Below are 17,748 nucleotides of genomic sequence, written 5' to 3' on the forward strand. Positions count from 1 at the left end.
CTGTCCACATCCTTAGGCCGCACCACCTGAAACGTATCTGTTATAATGGGGCAAGCAAGGCCCCCCCCTGTTACATCAGCTGCAGCCTCGGAGTCAGAGTGGATCCCTACAGGAAGCCAGATTTAGGCTGAATCTCAGGAAAAACGTCCTAACTGTTACAGCAGTATGACAATGGAACCCATGACCTCAAAGGGAGGTGGTGAGTGCTCCAACACTGGAGGCCTTCAAGAGAAAATGGGACAACCACCTGGTGGACCTGCTTTGACTTGGGTTCCTGCCTTGAGCAGGAGAGGGTTGGATCCGATGGCCTCTGACTCCTTCCAGCTCCAGGATTCTGTGATCCTAGGATACTGGAGGCGTTGCACTGTGTAGGTTCCAAAGGCAGGTAATATGGATAGGAAGCCTCTCAGGTGCAAAGATCAGCCTCCAGAAGAAAGCTAAGTGAACGTCTCTGTCTTGTACTTAGGCAGCTCCTTTCTCTGCTGCAGGAGAAGAGGGCAAGAGGTCCCAGTTCCCAAGAGAGGGGAAGAGAGGGAGGACTTTCCCGGTGCCTCTTGCCCTGGGAGGGTGTTCTACCAGCCCAAATGCAGTCCAGGATGTTCCCGACCCTGCAATGAAGACACTCTCGTTGCAAAGCTGTTCACGCTTTCCCGTCTCCCTTGGGGTGTCATATCCGGTTGGGGGGGCCTGGGCTCCCTCGCCGGCTTCACTTCAGACTTGTCACGCTGTTTGCAGGTTGTTTTTCAGGCTCTATCTTGCAGTCGGCATTCTGCATATGAGAAAGGGGGCTGTGAGAAGTGGGAGGTTATTGATCCCATGGCCCTCGGTGGAAGAGCAGGAGTGCCCGGGGCTGGAACCCTGTGGAGAGGGCAGGGCTCAGGACACACCAGGCTCCTCATGCTGTCGGGAGCAGCTGCCAGCACCTGGCTGTTCCCGGGGCTTAAGGTTGGCAGCGCCTTCCTAAACGGACCCCTGGGCTTGAGCAAGGGGTTGGCCTTGTTGGGGCCCCTGAAAAGGTCTAGTTTAAGAGGCCAGCCTCAATGGCCGCCTGAACCTGGCCTCGTTCTTCCGGGATCCTCCTGTGCCACAACTGATGAAACGTCCATGAGCGGATGTGTGAATGCTTGCCTCCTTGCCCATCATTCAGAAGAAAAATCTGGCATGGCTTGGTTGGAATGGCGGAATTCCAGGGCTGGCTCATCTGTTTCTTCTGGGCATTTGTTTGCAAGCGCTTGCCACCATGGGCAGTTGAGCCCTAATTTGTAGGCTTGACCATTCGGTCCCCTTCCTAAATACCAGCAATGCTGAAAAATAAGAAATATATCAATAATAACAGCAGTAGCTGCTGCAATAAAAAGCATACAACCCTCTAAAAACAAGGGTGGGGTGTGCCTTTATTAGGCCACAAATAGGCAAGCTTCTAAATCCCACGGGATTCCCTTGTCAGGCTGGTCATTGCAGAGCTAAGGGGGTTTTGTGTGAAGAAGAAACGGAAAAGCCCCCCTCAGCCCCATGGCCAAATGCGAAGCTAAGTTCCAAAATGGAGGCTGGAGCCTTGGAGATCCCATCGGAGGTGACAGCCAGGTTTTGGGGTTCTTCTCAACTCAGGTGCATGTTGTATCCCTCCTGGTCTTAAATGGGGTATGATTTTTCTGAAAGCCCAGTAAGATGAATAAAGCCAGAACTTGGGAGGTGGGGGGGGGGGAATCCATTTTTGGACTACAGGTCCCATAACCCACCCACCCACATCGAGCATTCCTTCCTGTGGTTTCGTTGCTTACTCTGCACTCTTTAACGGCCACCCTGCGAACAGATTTCAGCTGCCTGCAGACCCGCTAAGGCCAAGCTTCCCCAAATTGAAATGTTCTACCCAGGAATTGGGAGAGAATTGGTCTTGGTTGTCTTCCCGTCAGACCCTGCGGAACTGTGGATGGCTTCATTCGTCGGCTGATCACGTGGAAGAAAAAGGGCTCCTCTCTGGTGGAAAAATTGGCCCACACCGTGGCTGGGTGTGTTGCTCGACGCCTCCGGTTCTGTGAGGGTTAGAGAGTTACTCTTTTTCAAAAGGAAGCGTAGAATCTCGCCGGCAGATGGGCAAAGGAGGCACTGGGTGGCATGCACAAGGTCCAGGCAAAACCCAGGAAACCGGGAGGGGGGGGGAATAGGGAAGCCCTGTGCTGTTCCTTGGCAGCAGCCAGCGGCCCTCGAGACCCCTGGGAAGAAAGACCGCCTGTCAGCATCGCTGCCCGCGCTCCCCGGGGTGCAGCCCTGCGGCATCTCTCTCTTGTCTCCGTAGGCGAGCCCCATTCCTTGCATCCAGTTGGCCCATCTGGGCCTTTCTCCTCCTCTTCCCCCCTTTCCCATTGAGCACAATTTAGTTCAGGTCTTTTGTCCGCAGCTTAGCCCTTTCTGTTCCTCAGCGCTGCTTTTGGGAGAATGTTTTGGGAAAGAGGTTAGAGTCCCCTCGTGACCCGCCCCGGCTGGGTGGCCCCTGCCTGTAGGCCTTTGCAAAGACATTACTCCTTTGGCCTGAACACAAGTCCTCGGGCCCTCTTGGCTGCCCGGGGGCTTTGTCCCAGGACGGGCCCCATTCTCTAGCAATTTTCTGCTCAGGGAGCCGTGCTGTAGGTGGCTTGCCCCACCTCGCCTCGGCTACAGCAGAGGGATCGGAGGGTTTCCTGGGCGATGCCACGCCGGCCCGTTGGGCTGCTCTGTGCTAATTGTACCGGGACCTGGACGAGGAGGCTCAGTGGGAGAACTGGCTGTGCCCTCTTTTGCTGAGTGGCGACGTGCATTAAGCAGCGGGCACGGCGTAGCCCTCGCCCTCTGCCAGCGATCTGTAAAGCTGTGTTCAGCAGATGACCCTTGGCTTGAACAGAGGCAGCCGGAGCCGCCTGGGAAAATCAGCCCCTTCGCCAGGGGCATCTTGAAGCACCCCTGGTTCGTCCCTACGGGGCGCCCTGGGCAGAGGCACCCTCTTGAGTCCTTGCCCCGAGACTGACGGGGAGCCCCAGTCATGGTCGACCTGCGGCATCCATGGGGCTCACGTATTATGAAGGACCTTTTGCATCTCCTCCAGCTGGGATGAGCAACTGGGTGTAGTCCTTTGGTGGCGGCTCCTGGTGGCAGGACCGAGGCGGATCTAAGCTGAGGGATCATCCTGTGGCCTGAGGGAGGGCTGGAGGCCGAGCTGTCTGTTCTGGGAGGGGAGGAGCGCAGAGGGGAGCACAGGGAAGACCCCCAAAGAGCCGGCCCGCCCTTTAGGGGCCCCGCCTTGAGCTCCCAGGGCCAGGTGGTGTGACTCCAGTGGCACACAAAACTCTCTGTGGTCACTCATTCCTCTCGGCCCTGGGCAGGTGCAGAGGTCTGGACAGCAACAGGCATTGAGAACCAGGCTGAGTTCCTGCGTCGCTTCTGCTGGGGAGAATCCCCGCCTAGTAGGGAGTCAGCTCCTATCTCGCAGGAGGAGTCCAGCAAAATCTGACTGTTTAGCCAAAGGGCCCTAAGTAGCCTTCCAGGGACAAAGCTCCCTGTGGCCTGATGCGTGCCTGGGCTCCCATAGAGAACGGACTTCAACGATGGTCGTTTCTTATTGCACCCAATGAAGGGTTGAAAGTGGTTTCATGTTTGCAGGGAGCGACAGCAATCAGCAGCCTTCCTCAGCCCAGTCGATTCAGGGGCAAGCAGCCCTGAGACCCACAGGTCAGGCAGAAAATGCTTAACTGTTAAGAAACCTGGCCGGGGGGGGGGGGCGGGGGAAGAGAGAGACTTTGGCTAAAATCTATCTGCCAAAACCCTGTTGTGTACCAGAAGCAAAGTGATGTGTTTTGGTCCATTCCTGGCCAGTAACCACAGAGCCTCTGCTGTGATTCTCAGGGGTGCATGTCTGCGCAAGACTTAATTCATGACAAATGGGACCAAAATGTCACTCTGTGGCCGGAGCTCTGGGATATCCTTCGTCCCTGGCTTTCCGCAAAGCCCAAAAAGGGGTCTCCTTTTTTTTTTCCTGACACTGACTGCTGGTTTCTGCACGTTGTCCCTTCCTTTAAATGATGACCCTGCTGTAAACCTTTGAAAGCCAAGAAAATGTCAGCCTAGAACACCACTTGGCATGAATTGGCTTCTAATGAGCAGCTGGAGTGACTGAAGAACGAGTCAACCTGGGCAGGCTTCTCGTCTGTCCAGCCTTCCTTCCAGCTGCCAGTTGCTCACCAGCACCAGATGTTAGGTGGGGCCAGAAGACGCCACCTCACGAGTGCCTCCCTTTGGCTGTGACTCACCCGTTCCTGGCCTCTCTCCGTCTGGTGCTGGATTGCCAAGGCTGCTCCAAGGATATGCATCAGCCAGAGGATCAGCTGGGGCAACAGGAGAGCAAAGCACCCCCTGAAGAGAGTAGAATTCAGGGCTCTGTGCTCTGGAGGTGGTGCAGCTCTTCCAGCTGTAAGTGTTTTCCCCACGTCTTGCCCTCTGTTGAGGAAGGATGGCCCTTCAAGCCTAGCTCCTGTCCGCTGGCTGGGAGTTGCAAGACAGAACGCAGTTAAAAACCCAAAACAAAACAGTAGAACTTAATGGCCTTTGAAAGCAGAGAGTCGCCAGCGCATAGTTATATGTGTGAAGCAGGCCTTTCAAAGTAGTCAGAAAGCTACTCTTTTAGAGTTCTAAATAGACATTTCCAAAGCGAGCAGGTGCAGGAATGCATGAAATAAAAATAACTTCCGGAAAGCAAGTATTTCATCAGGAAACACAAGGGGGGGGGAGGAAGGCATGGGGCTTTAAAGACTAGCTGCTATACAGTATTTTGATGTAAGGTTTCACGGAACATGGTTCACTCCTTCAGACATATGAGCAGCCATACTGCGACAAGGACAGTGCAGGTTTCTCGGATAGGCTGTTTAGACAAGTGATTAAGAAATCCTTTATCTATTACAACACCTCTGTTTGACACGAGCCAGTGAATGAAAACGGGCTCATGTCAAAACGGGCTCACTATCCGCTCTGATGCCCCGTTGTGGACACTTGCTTGGCGCTTCCACACTTTCTCTTTCCCCTCAGTTCCGCTCTTAAAACATAAACAGGTGAACTCCTTTCTTCAGTGAAGCTCCATCCAGAGTTCATGATCAGTCTGACATAGACCTGTCATTTCTGGGGAAGGTTTAGAAAAAGTGTTTCTTTGCCAAGTGCAATGCAATGCAGCTATGCTTTGGCCGCAATACAGGAAATACATTCACAGCCTATAATGAAAACAACAAATCCAGTAACAGGTTCTAGGATTTCTCCCAACCACCGTTACACATTTGGCGCCCATGACCAGAAATCAATTCAGAGAATTCCCCCAACTGCTGTAACTGGTGGAATTCACGCTGTCTTATTTTGACACCAATAGCAACGGCTCCAGATTTATTTGCGTATGTGCAACAAAAAAATAATTGATTAAAATACAGACTCTGCCTTGCTGAGCTAAAATTATACTGAGTTTCTGCATGGCCACATGAGCTGCAGAATCAGTGTCAGCATGGAATGCTAGCAAAGCCTGGGCGGTTGCATTCTCGAGCATTTCAAGAGATGCAGAAATATTCTTTGGAGCTTTTCCAAATTCAAAAACTGTCCCAGGAATTATAGCTCTAAATACTTTTCTCCACCAAGAAGCATCATCAGTGCCATTTAATGTCCAATGGATTACTCTCAGTACCAGTAACTCCAGTGACTCTGTAAGTTAATGTGTAGGTAGGGACCAGTGATATTTAACAGTAGTAGTCCTAGAACGAGCTGGAATTTTTAGCATGTATACATTACTGAAACAGTGGCATCTACGTTGGCTTGGGCATGTCATGAGAATGGTTGATGGTTGGATTCCAAAAGATCTCCTGGATGGAGAATTAGTGCAGGGAAATCTCCCCAGAGGGAGACCACAGCTGCGATACATCTGTAAGTGGGATCTGAAGCTCTTAGAAATGGACCTCAACAGATGGGAAACCTTGACCTCTGAGCGTTCAGCCTGGAGACAGGCGGTGCATCACAGCCTCTCCCAATTTGGAGAGGCCCTTGTCCCGCAGGCTGAGGCAAAGAGGCAGCCCTGAAACCAGCAGAATCAGGGAGATGGACAGGGGACAGATTGTATTTGTCTTCAGTGTGGAAGGGATGGTCCCTCTCGAATTGGCCTTCTCCGTCACACTAGATGCTGTTCCAAGTCCTCCATACAGAGCACGATACCATAGTCTCTCATAGACTGAAGGATGCCTACAACTTTATATGCTTTATTTCCACAAATAAAATATAATATAATCCAGGTATTCTTAAAGGGAGCAACCAGTAAGATAAAACTCTGGAGCACTGATGAGAGAGATCACATTGACAGATCAATTTTTCCCACTAAATTCGATCAGAGAAGTTAGCAGTAAACTTATTACAATCTACTATCAAATCATTCTTTCTTGTTTCTAAATTCCTCATAATCTGAATGTTGCCATGAAAGGGGGAAGGCATCTAAAATAGGATTTTGAATAATATACCCACTTTCGTTGCACATAAAAGATATGTCATACTGAGGATTAAACATACCTCCATTAGCTTTAAATTTTGAACGGTTGTTCCCAAGGGAAACCTAATTTGCCCAAATGGGTATGCTTACCCCCATTGCATTTGCAGTCTGTGATGTTGGCGCATGACCCACCTCATTTTTAAAAAAACAAAAAAACTTATACACATTGAGAAACTTGTGTTTGGATGTTATTTGCACAGTCTGCAATAGAGTCTGGAATAGAGAATGGAAGTCAGTTAGGGAATTGCAGTGCAGGGTCCATCAGTGTTGACTTGTAGTTCCACAACAGTTATGCTCACCTGAACCAGGCTGCGTCTGCATGTGGGTGGGTGACCACACAGCGGTACTGTCTGCTACCTAAAGCGTTGCCCACTGAAGTTCTGGGCAGTCCCAACAGCCTTCAGCATGGAAGTGGAATCTAGAATCCTGGATTTGGAATGGACCTCCGAGGCCATCAAGCCCGACCCCCTGCTCAAGGCAGGGATCCCAGTCAATTCAGATCTGATCGAGGGTGGCCCAGTTTTCTCTTGAAGGCTTCTCTTGAGTGCCTATCTCCTGTTCCATGTGACATATAAGCAAGGAGGCCAGCTTGGAAGTAATTCCAGTGTGCTCCAACTAGGCAACACGAGGTGGGCTGTTCATACCCGCCTTCAGCTCACAAAGTGACCAGCGCTCCTCAGAGAGCACGGGGATCAGCGGCCAGGGTCACCTCCAATGCAGGCATTACTTAGACAGCCTCTCTTGTCCTGTGTAGGTGATGCTAGGTCTCAACGGTGAGGTAAAAACCGTCCATTCAGAGACCGCACATTGGACATGGGAGAAGGAAGGCTCTGCTAACTGCTGGTCAGCTGCCTTCCTTCAAAAGATACGGATGCTCTGCCCAACGGCGGTGGCTCTGCCCATTTCCCGGCTCTTGGGCAATGATATCATATCAGTTAGTGATGTTCTTCTGTTCCTGGATAATTAATGGGGCCACGGGGTTTACTTTATATTTGACAAATGTGCATGGATCATGGTGACAGGCATGAAATTAGAAAAATCCTTGAATGCCCCCCAATATAAATAGCTTTCGGAACTGAAAAGGGTTTCACAGCCGACAATTTGATTGTGTGGGGAGGAAAAGTTGTTGCCATTGACCCCTGGCCCCCTCCCCACCTCTTCTTCCCCCCATCTCTGCAATGCCTTTCTTCTTTGCAAAGCGTTTGTCTGTGCACAAAACCGATACTGGGGAGCCCCGTGAGGCTCATGGGAATAAATTTCAGGTCGAATTAGTACAGTTTCCTTGCTGTCAGGATGGTGGAATTAATGGTGTTTTGATGACACAAATTTTGAAGGGTGAACAAAAAGCGGGAGGGGAGGGAGACCTGACTCCTTAGAAGCCTGGACCTCCCCTCCCCCAGCTCCTGTTGTCCCTGCTGTCATCCGTCTGCCAATCTCCCTGTCCATGGTGAGTTAAAAGCGCTTTTTATCCTCTCTTCTTTCCCACAGAGTTTGCCAGATCCGGGCCGGTGCCTGGGTTCCAAGGGGAGACGCTGCAGTTGGCCTTCATTGACTTGAGACAAGTACGTCTTTGTGCTCCCCCTTTCTGGGTCCCTTTTAAGATGTGTGACTGAAGACCATCAGGTCTGAACTGGGGGGCGGGCGGGCGGGCGGGCAGGAGGGGGAGGACGAGGGGCGGGGTTGATGAGCGAGGGGCTTCCGGAGACTCCTCTTCCTCCCTGCCATTGCGGCCCGCCATGGCCGCCGCCACCGTTGCCCGCCGGTCATCAACCCACCTAGTCCCTCTGAGGACCATTGTTTTGCACAACAGAGATGGGAGAGATCGAGTTGGGGTCCCCCGGTGGAAAAGAAATGGCCCCGATGACCCCAGGAAGTAGCTACCTTGAGTTCTGGTTAGCTTGCCCCAAGGGGCGGGAAGACGATCCGGGGCAAGTGGCGCCCGGGCTCTGGGCAGGTGTTGCCAACAGAAGGAAGTCCCGATACAGGGGTCTGACCCTGCTGGCTGGAGCTTTTGTTTGCACAGAATGCCAAGGGGAGGGTTTGCCATTCTGTTCTCTCTCTCTCTCTCTCTGTGGGCAAGTGCTCTTTCTCACAGGCATAGCCTGGGATTCCGGTTGCAAAGCGTGTCTTCGTGAAGGTGTCTGCAAGGGTTCTGCCCATTGATGAGACCGCCTCGCGGCCCATGGTGGCCAACAGGGTGTTCCCTGGAGCTTGGCAGGCGCACACGGGGAGAAATGAGGCCATTTTCCAGCCAGTCATTTGTTGCAGGGGGGATTTGGGGTGCCGAGGGGGGGGCGGAGAACCGGCCTGTGTGTGGTGGGTGTGGGTGTTGGGGGCCCAGCTTCTGTCATCTCTTGGCACGGAAGATGGATGGGTTCGGGTAGAAGGTCTGAGTGAGGCGAGATCCAGTGACGGATGCCCTTTTTCATTAGAACGGTCTTTGTCTCCTAACGGCATGGCGCTTTGTCTCAACTGCCATAATGATTCAGTGCCCTTGGCTTCCATGGCCGACACGGGTTTGCATTCTGAGCAGTACTCTCTGGACCGCTGGGGGGTGGGTTGGGGGCTGAAGCCTTCTTCGGCTCCGGCTCTGGACTGATCCACCAGTTCTCTGTCCCCTCCTCCCCCTTCCGGCCAAGGCAGCTTCCAGCCTTGCAGGTAGAGGGTTTGGCCATCGCAACACACACCTTCCATCCAAAAGGTGCAAGGGACCAGAACTGAGCACTCCAGCCATAGGTTTTGCTTCCTTACCCAACACAGCATGGCTCCCGGCACCATAGAGCAGTTCTTCTCAGCGAGAGCTATATGGCTGCCTGGGGCCCCCTGACACCTTGGATGGGTGTCAGAGGCTGGAAACTGTTCTCCACGCACCACCTATTTCAATTCAACCTATTTCTCTTTTAGATTGTATTTGTGGCTGTGGCCAACAAGAAAAGGCCGAGGGCGGCTGCCGTAGAGGAAAGGAAGGAGCCCTTAGCTAGGAAGGAAGGAGCCGGGGTGATCTCGGCAGCTTTGGCTGGGGGCCCATCTCACCTGGGGATGGACCGTCAAGGACGTCCAGGGGCTGCAAGCCCAGAGCCCTGCAAGGATCACTCTCAACCCGCTGTCCGGAAATCCTAGGATTTAGTTTCTCCAGCTAAATGCCAGTAGACCTGCTCTCTACCTGGGGACGTTACCCTTGTCAACAGGTGCCTGCAAGAGTGATGTCTGTGGGTGGGTTCCAGATTTCATCTTGTAGTCCTCCTGCCTGTAGTTGGTCCGAGTGCTGCTTCCAGTGCTTCTATGGCAGCCTCTCTCAAAAAACAGGTGTGTTGACGAGTGAATCAGCTGCAGCCTACACATTCACCAGGTGCTGAGAGGAGGGTCCCATCGTTCTCTGCAAGATGTTGTTCTTGCTCTCCAAAGTTGCTGGCTCTGACTGCACCCGCTTGGAGTGCAGCTGTGTTACGCATGCACAGTGGCAGCGCTCACCATAGCCCTGTTGGCACACACTCTGTTTGGTATGAATGCAGCCTCAAAACAGAGGTACAGTATCTGAGAAGGCTCAGCGAGTCTCCTTGGCAGGTATCAGGAGGAATCAGCCTCCATTTCACCCTTGGGTCTTGGGTCTATCCTTGATGGCTTCCTGTCCCACCCAAACGTGGCCCGCTCTGGTCTCCCTCGCGGGGGTGGGTTAGAGGTCCCCGGTTTCTCTCTGCTCCCCTCCTTTCCCCTTTCATGATCTCAGCAGTGGGACTGGCCTGGGGTAGAAGGTCCTTTTCTCTTCTCCTGAGCAAGTGGGTGAGATGTGGAAGTTCTGGGAAGGACAAGGTGGGGTTGATGGCTGGGATGTTATCTAAGAGCTGCCCATGAAAGGAGCCAACCTTCATAACAGGAGTTTTCCTTTCTTTCTTTCTTTCTTTCTTTCTTTCTTTCTTTCTTTCTTTCTTTCTTTCTTTCTTTCTTTCTTTCTTTCTTTCTTTCTTTCTTTCTTTCTTTCTTTCTTTCTTTCTTTCTTTCTTTCTTTCTTTCTTTCTTTCTTTCCTGGTGTGTTTTGACTTGCTTTGCTGAAGCCTGAGATGTGGGGGGGGGGGGATTAAAATGGAGAAGGTCAGCGACCTCAGGTGTAAAACTGGAAGCTGAAGCTTTATTTCTGTCTTGTCTTCTGGGCAGAAAGAGACAGACCTTTTCACCTCCACCTCTGAACCCAGCGGTTTAAATGCATGCCAGCCTAATCTTTTCATTGAAATCTAAGACGGTCAGGCTGGATCGTCCCCACGGTTGTTTGCTGTTCAGCGGCACATGGTTTCCGGACGGCTAATCCTACCTAAAGTTATTGCAACTCCTAGGTGTTGTTGCTTTGGGATATGAATATGTTAAGAAGGCTCCAGTCTGTGGCTAAACTCCCAACTGTAGGGGAACTCTTTTTAAGCCCCCACCCACCCACCCCACTAATTATATAGCAGGTGGGTTCATTCCAAGTCTCAACACTTCTCTTCATCACACAGACTTCAGTTTTAAAGCTAGCTAGCTCAACATTGCAAAAGCTGTACGCCTAAGAGGCAGGCAGAAGTGCTTAGAATGAAGGGGAACAGATGATGTTTTAACTTAATGGGTCTGTCCTGCTGTGAGGATCTTTCAGGATGGAACCGTGTTTTCTGCCAAGGCAAGAGATGGTTCAATTTCAAGAGATCTTTGCACAGTGTTTGACTCAGGGTGGGGTGTGTGTTAGTGTTGAGGAGGGCCTCTGTGTTTATCTGGGGTGTCCCAGCTTCATTTCCTGCACAAAGGCATGTAGCATGTTCAGACACAAGGCAGATGAAAGGCCCTCAGGTCACTTGTGGTCGGAGGGTCTTGCTGTGCCTGGCTGCATGACCGTCCTCGCTCCTGCGCCCCCCCCCCGGTGAATTTGCGACAAAAGAACCCATAGGATACGGGGAGGGAGAAATCCCGCCATCTCGGCTACATGTGTACGAAGCCAAGATCCCTCAGTGTCTCTGTAAGGGTTTGGCAACTGATGCGTTGATTTTAAGGATGTCTATGCTGCCTTTCAAATCGCAAAGGCTTCTTAAGATAGTGTGCAGCCGTTAGGACAGCATCTGTGTTTAAACGGTCACCACTAAGAAAGGGTCAGAAAGAAGATCCAAAGAGCAACCCCAGCTAAACAGCCCAACCGTTCTTCACTCTCGGCAGCCGTCGGTACAAAGGAGGCTGGCCAGGAGTCACTTGCGATGGCCTCAGGCGTCCAGATTCAGCCCAGGCTGGGGTAGTGTCGGTCTTAAAAAGAACAAGGACAGGACGACCCGCCTTGTTCAAGGTTTGCCTCTCCGTTCTGTCAGGTAGTGCGATCCTGTGTGTGTGTGTGTGTGTGTGTGTTTTTCTGCCAAGGAGTCCGTCTGGAGCTTTCTTGACAGGAATCAATATTATTGCTATTGTACATTTATCTGAGGCACACTCTTATCGTTATCAAATATAGTCGCTTGTTGTGTGCTGTCTTGGTTACCCTATAGAGGGAAAGGTGGCCGATCGATTGTTTAAATAAACGAAATAAGGGATGGACCCCACCCCGTTTCCTGTTTAGAAAAAGGCAGTGCAAAGCGTCTGGCTGCTAAAACGTTTTGGCCCAGCTAGAAAACAAAGTGCAGCTCTCGTTACTGGGAGAGCAGCATCCGCTCGGATCAGGACCATTGGCCGGACAAGCGAGCTTCCGCCGGCTCCAGGGAGGCTCCATCTTCGGAAAGCGTCTGTGAGAGGCTGTCGGAGAGGCTGCAAGAGTGTCGGAGGGAGGGAGGGTCAGACCCGCCCTTGGACTTGGCTTTTCCCGCGGTGGTGGTGGTGGAGGTCCCTCTGGCCCCCCCTGCCCCCGCCCTCCCCCCATCCCGGGGAAGGACAAAGTGTTCCCTTTCCCTGGAGCCTGCCCCAGCTTTTCTTGGGGCTTTGCCTCCAGGAGGCCTGCCCAGGTGGAGTGGGCGGCTTCTCCCGGGCCTCTTGCCAGTAGGGGGTGCTGTGGGAGCAGCAACCGGCCGTTTGCGAGGGCCGAGGACGTGGTGTTCTGCTTGGCGAAGCAGACAACCTCCTTGCCGGTCCAACTTGGCCTCCTGGCCGAAAAGGCTCGAGTTCCTGGTTTGAAAAATGATTCGTTTCCCTCTTAATTCCAAGGGCACGTTTTGAATTAAAACTGTTGGAGCTGTTGATTGGGTTGCTTTGAGCGATGCATGCAGAGCATTTGTGCAACCAGATCCCCCGGCGCAGGAACATTTTGACACTTGGCAGCCGTGCAGCTGCTCTGCTCGGGGAAACCTGCATCCTCCTGCTGAGCGGCTACGGCTCGGTGTGTGGGCAGCCTCCAGCATTCCTCTCCAAGGAAAGCCAAACCACCGCCGTGGTGGCAGCAACGGCCACCACAGAGCCCCCTTGAGAAATCCTGCGCTCCCCAAATGTGGCTGGTGGAAGTTCGGAGAGCAAGGGATGCAAAGTTGGGAGATGGATGGGTTTGAATTTGGGGCCGCCCCTGCCGCCCCCCTGGCTGGTTCCGTCTTGGAGGAGGGCTGACTTCTCTGTCCCTTGTCGTAGCTTTGTCACTTCCAAGAGGACCAAGGAAGGAGCGTCAAGGAATGGCCCTCTGCTCCCTTTCTATCCTTATGACGTTCCTAGAACTGCCCACAGTTCATAACCATCCCGTAATACTATAGCAAACAGGTCGACTTGCCTCCACGTGCCTGGTCTCCAGCCAGACCTTCCGCCAGGCCCACCTCCCAGATGAGGGGGCCACAAGGAGTCCACAAGACGGACACGTCCAGTTGCAGACGCTTTGAACGTGCCACACATAAATGAATGCAGGAAGACATGGAAAAGACAAGTAGACAGCGCCTCTGTTTCTTGTCAACTCCAGTGAATCATGAAGTATGCTTCTGGAATTGGGAACTGGTGCAGAATTGTCCCTTTCATCCATGAATGTGGCCAAGCCCATTTGGGTTTATAGGAGACGAGGCTGTGGCGTTTGACTCACAGGCCCTTCGGCCCGGGGCTCCTCTCCCTTTTCTTTTTGACTCGGTGAAGCGGGAAGACCTGGATCTTGGAAGCCAAAGACCCTGGGCAAACAGGGTGGAAATGGGCTTAATCTAAACGCTGTTATGGCAACTGCTGGTTTCTGGGCTTCTGTGGTCCAGAAATAGAGTTTAAAGAAGACCCTTTGGTAGAGAACCTGTGTGATGAACCTGACCGCTGCTCACAGTTTCTTTACAGAGGTATCTAACCTGTGGGAAGGTTGGTGGTATTTCTGCTCCACCAGAGCATTTTAGCAGCCGCAGGAGACTCTAATCCGGCCTCCCAGCATTTCCGAACCATGTGCCAGCAGCTCCCTCTGAATGAGGATGGTTCTGGGGATGTGCGTCTTCACACGGGCAGGATTTGGGGAGGGTGTGCCGTGTGCCACTGGGTCGGCGCTGTAACTGGAGGAGAGTAAAAGAGACCTGGCTGGCTGGCTGGCTGGCTTCTTCCCTGGCCAAGCCATGGTGAATTTTTCCTTGGAGGCCAGCAAGGAGAGTTGGCGTTGGTTACCAAAGAGAGCAAGCAGGTGGCTGCGGGCAGGAAGAGAGATGCAGAGTAGCTGGGCCCTGTTACAGGGCCCGGAGGGCTTGTGATCAAACAGGGGGCACGCCAGAGACACAAACAGCCGGAAACACTAAAAAACCACACGCAGGACATCACTGATCCAGAAATCACAGATCCAGGGGATGAGGAACCCTTCCGTTAATGAAAACAAGAGGCACAGAAGCGCTTGTTTTGGCACTACTAATGCCCCCAAACATTATATAGCCTCTGTGGCTTTGCAGAGCATTCATGGAGCATGATAGCTGCATGGGTTTGTACACACAACACACAGGAAGCGACGAGTCTGGGGTCTAAGAGGCCATGCAGCAGGACCCCCTCGGTGCCTGTTGGCTGGGTGTCCCAGATGTGCTTGCCCCAAGGCGAAAGGACAGATCCATGACCAATCCGTTCCCTGCTATCTGGAAAGCCCCCTTTGTGGGCACATCCCTGATACCTCGTGGCTCCTGAGGTTCCAGGGTGGGAGTCCTTTTTTAAAAAATGTCCAAAGAGGGGAGCTAGTCCCCACCACCATCACCATTCTGAAGACGAGAGTGCTGCAGACGGCGTTCTGCAGGAAAAGACATGTGGGCCCGGGTCTCTTCCTAGAGGGCACGCTTGAATCTGCTCCGTGCTTCCAGTCGCCCGGAGAAGAGCCGAAGGGCCCGTCCTTTGAGCCACCCCCTCTTTGGCCGTTGGACACTCTGCTCAGCGGTTGCAGCAAAAAGCTGAAAAGAGGGCTTCCGAGCGTGTGATGGTTCAGTCATAGTCGTGGGGAGGAACTTCAAGGCACGCAGGAAACCTCAGGTCTGCCAGCTGGGACACGTTCCGGCAGAGGAGAGGGAAGCCCAGAAATTCCTTATCAGGAGGAGAAACTCTGCCAGGAAAGTATCCCTTGGAGGCTTCGGATCCCTGCCAAGGCCCAGTGCCAAGCTTCCCGACGGGCCTGCTCCCTTGCGCTCATCTGATGTGATTGGACACCCTGAATTGCACAGGGAGCCCACAGACTGACAGAGACCTGCATGCTTCGCTGATCCCCTGGAATGCCTTGGCTGCGCAGGGAGGGCAGGCGGTGCACCTGCCGGAGAAGGTGGCGTAATCCTCTGGCGCTTCCAAGGCAGGGCGCACGCACCGCAGCTCACAGTCGGAAGGCGCAGGCGGCACCAGCCTTTCTGCTGGGAGTAAAGTGGGAGAAGGCAGAGATCCGGCTAGGCATCTGTGAGCGTAGCTGAGAGGCAGGGGCTTCGTGGGGAAGCAAGAATTCAGGGAAAGCAAGCTCCGGGAGCCCGGAGACGAGGACCAAGCCTGAGCCTTTGCCTCTGTCTTCTCAGCCGCCTTCCGCTGCAGAAGGAGAGGAGAGGGCGGAGAGAAACGCAGGGGACCTTGCTGCGGGCAGAGCCTCCCAGCCCACGGCTCCCTCGGACCCCCCCCCCCCAAAGGAAGGAGCACCAGGGCAGGGCAGGGCTCTTCTCTGAGCTGCCTTGAGGTCCAGCACGCTCTCCTCCGGCATCAGGCACCTCAAGGCTGGCTGCTGGCCTGTCCTGGCCTCTCCCTGGAGGATCGGTGGGAGCCTCTGGATGGGCAAAGGGGGAGCAGAGCACTCCCTCAAAGGAACCTCCTCACCCCCTCCCACGTTTGCCATTTCCTGGATTCTTTCGGGAAGCCCATGGGGGAACGTTCTTCGGTCTTCATGGTCTCGCCTAGTGAGGGAGACCGTGCGCTGAGTCTTGTGCCGCTCTTGTTAACTCCCTGGGCCTTGTGCAGGAGACCTTCCCCGGGGAATTGCAAGGGGTCTGGGGAGCATCCCACCTGGTCAGGTGGCAAAGGGGCCTAGAGGACAGGGCTTTGGGGTGGTGGCAAGTCAAAGGAGCCTCCCCTGGAGCTGGCCCCATCATGCCAGCACCCCCGGGGCGCAATGGCTCCTCTCAGAGCACAGAAGGGGTCTGGCCCTGCCATTCCTTTGGCAGAGTCCCTAGCCCCGTCCGTTTTGACCAGAGGGTTTACGAGACGTTCTCGCTGGCTGCCAAACGCCACGTCATCACCCCCTGCCCTTTCAGAGACAGCCAGGCTCCCCACCTCCCCGCCATCCATTTTGAACTCCCCAGATTTTAGATTGAGATTTCAGAGTTAGAAAATAATTATTCCAAAATGGTCTAAATTAAAAAGAAGTGCAAGTCGTTTTCCTTGTTGCAACTATTGAATAAAAACGTATTTCTTGTGCCTTCTTTCCTTAATGGCCACCTTATCGAAATTGTTTTCCTGGTACGTGATTTTTCCTGATTAGTGGTTAGAACAGACAAGTTATTTGAATGTTTATTTACTATGGCTCATGAGCAGAGGAAGGCTTGCCGATAGATCCATCCGACCCATAGTTGTATGATGGGGCCCACCCTGTGATTCCAGTATCCTTCTCATCCTTCTGGGTCCTCCACCAGTCTGGGTCGAGCACAATAAGAGCAAACAAATAGGGTGGAGTTCTTCCGAGGCCAAAAACGATTGGCCTGCTCCCCGCCTGTCTACCATACAGCCCCACCCCTGGGTTGTTTTGTTTTGTTTTTGTCCTTTGATTTGATCCGGCTGTGGCTGAAAAGAGAGGGCAAGTGTCCGCAAAAATGCCCCGTCGGGCAGGAGGCAGTGTGGGTTCAGTTGTCCCCCAAGGAGCCATTCACGGGACGGGGTTGGGGGCCAGAGGGGCACGCACCTCTCTCGCTCTTGACTTGATCTTCCTGGGAGTGGTTGGCACAGGCTGTGCCTTGTGAAACATAAGGGCAGTGCTTAAAAAACGGCAGTGTGCCAATGACTTAGGTCTTGGCCCAACCGGGTCAGTCTCTCTCAACAGGGAAATATATTTTCCCTGGTGTTGTGAGACAGCGAGGCTTAGTGGCGATACGCTGGGACTCGGGAGATCTCGCTCTGTGCCGTGGGACTTGCTTACTGGACGAAGTCCGGCCGGACGCCGTCTTGCTCAGCCTGATGGACCTGCACGCTTGGGGATGGGAGAGGTGGGCGGTGTGGATAAAGTGGGCAGGATCAGGGCCGGGCGTTCTTCTTTTTCTGCTGCTGCTGCTGCTGCTTCAGCTCAGTGGGGGAAGAAGGCGAAAAAGCAAACGTAACTTGGTAACTTGCCAATCAGCACGACTGGAAAGCAAGGTCCCTTCTCCTCTCCTTCAACCAGGGAGGAGAACCATCAGCCTGGGGGACCTTAACACTGCCTATGAGATGAAGCCCTCCAGCTCTGGAAAGGAGAGCCCTGGGTCACAGGGAGAGGTGCACAGACACCCCCCCACCCCCCCATGTGCGGTGCAAGAGTGCTTTGGAACGCCTGCGGCTCCGTGTGCGCAGACGAGCCTGGCCCTAGAGGGAGGCGCCACCTAGGAGCGGATGAGCCCCGCAGGAAGGCGCTGCCTGGGCATGGCCAGGGGGCATGGGTTAAGATGCATCCAGAGAAGAACCAGCTCCTCAACAGGGCAGGTTTCCCTTGCGAATCGGCAGCGGGCCAACGAACCGCCATCCTTCCGCCCCCCCCCCCCTCGGGAGGCTGACGGCTGGCTTTCCCTTCTGCCTTGCCCGGTGGGAGGGAGCCCCTGGGCAAGCCCCCGGGTGGGGTGGGGTGGGGTGCTGTCGCCAGGAAAGGGCAGCCA

At 53.6% G+C, this 17,748-nt stretch overlaps 1 protein-coding gene across 2 annotated transcripts in view; it reads left to right on the forward strand.

Annotated features, from left to right (window-relative positions):
• The window catches only part of EXOC6B (exocyst complex component 6B), a 225,404-nt gene that overhangs the window by 169,730 nt on the left and 37,926 nt on the right, over positions 1-17,748 (forward strand). For both annotated transcript variants that reach the window (XM_073002197.2, XM_073002198.2), the window contains one exon: positions 8,027-8,100. In XM_073002197.2, the coding sequence (XP_072858298.2) occupies positions 8,027-8,100 (74 nt within the window). The remainder of the gene's footprint in view (positions 1-8,026; positions 8,101-17,748) is intronic.

The sequence above is a fragment of the Pogona vitticeps genome, chromosome 5 (assembly GCF_051106095.1).
Source record: "Pogona vitticeps strain Pit_001003342236 chromosome 5, PviZW2.1, whole genome shotgun sequence".
Taxonomy (NCBI): domain Eukaryota; kingdom Metazoa; phylum Chordata; class Lepidosauria; order Squamata; family Agamidae; genus Pogona; species Pogona vitticeps.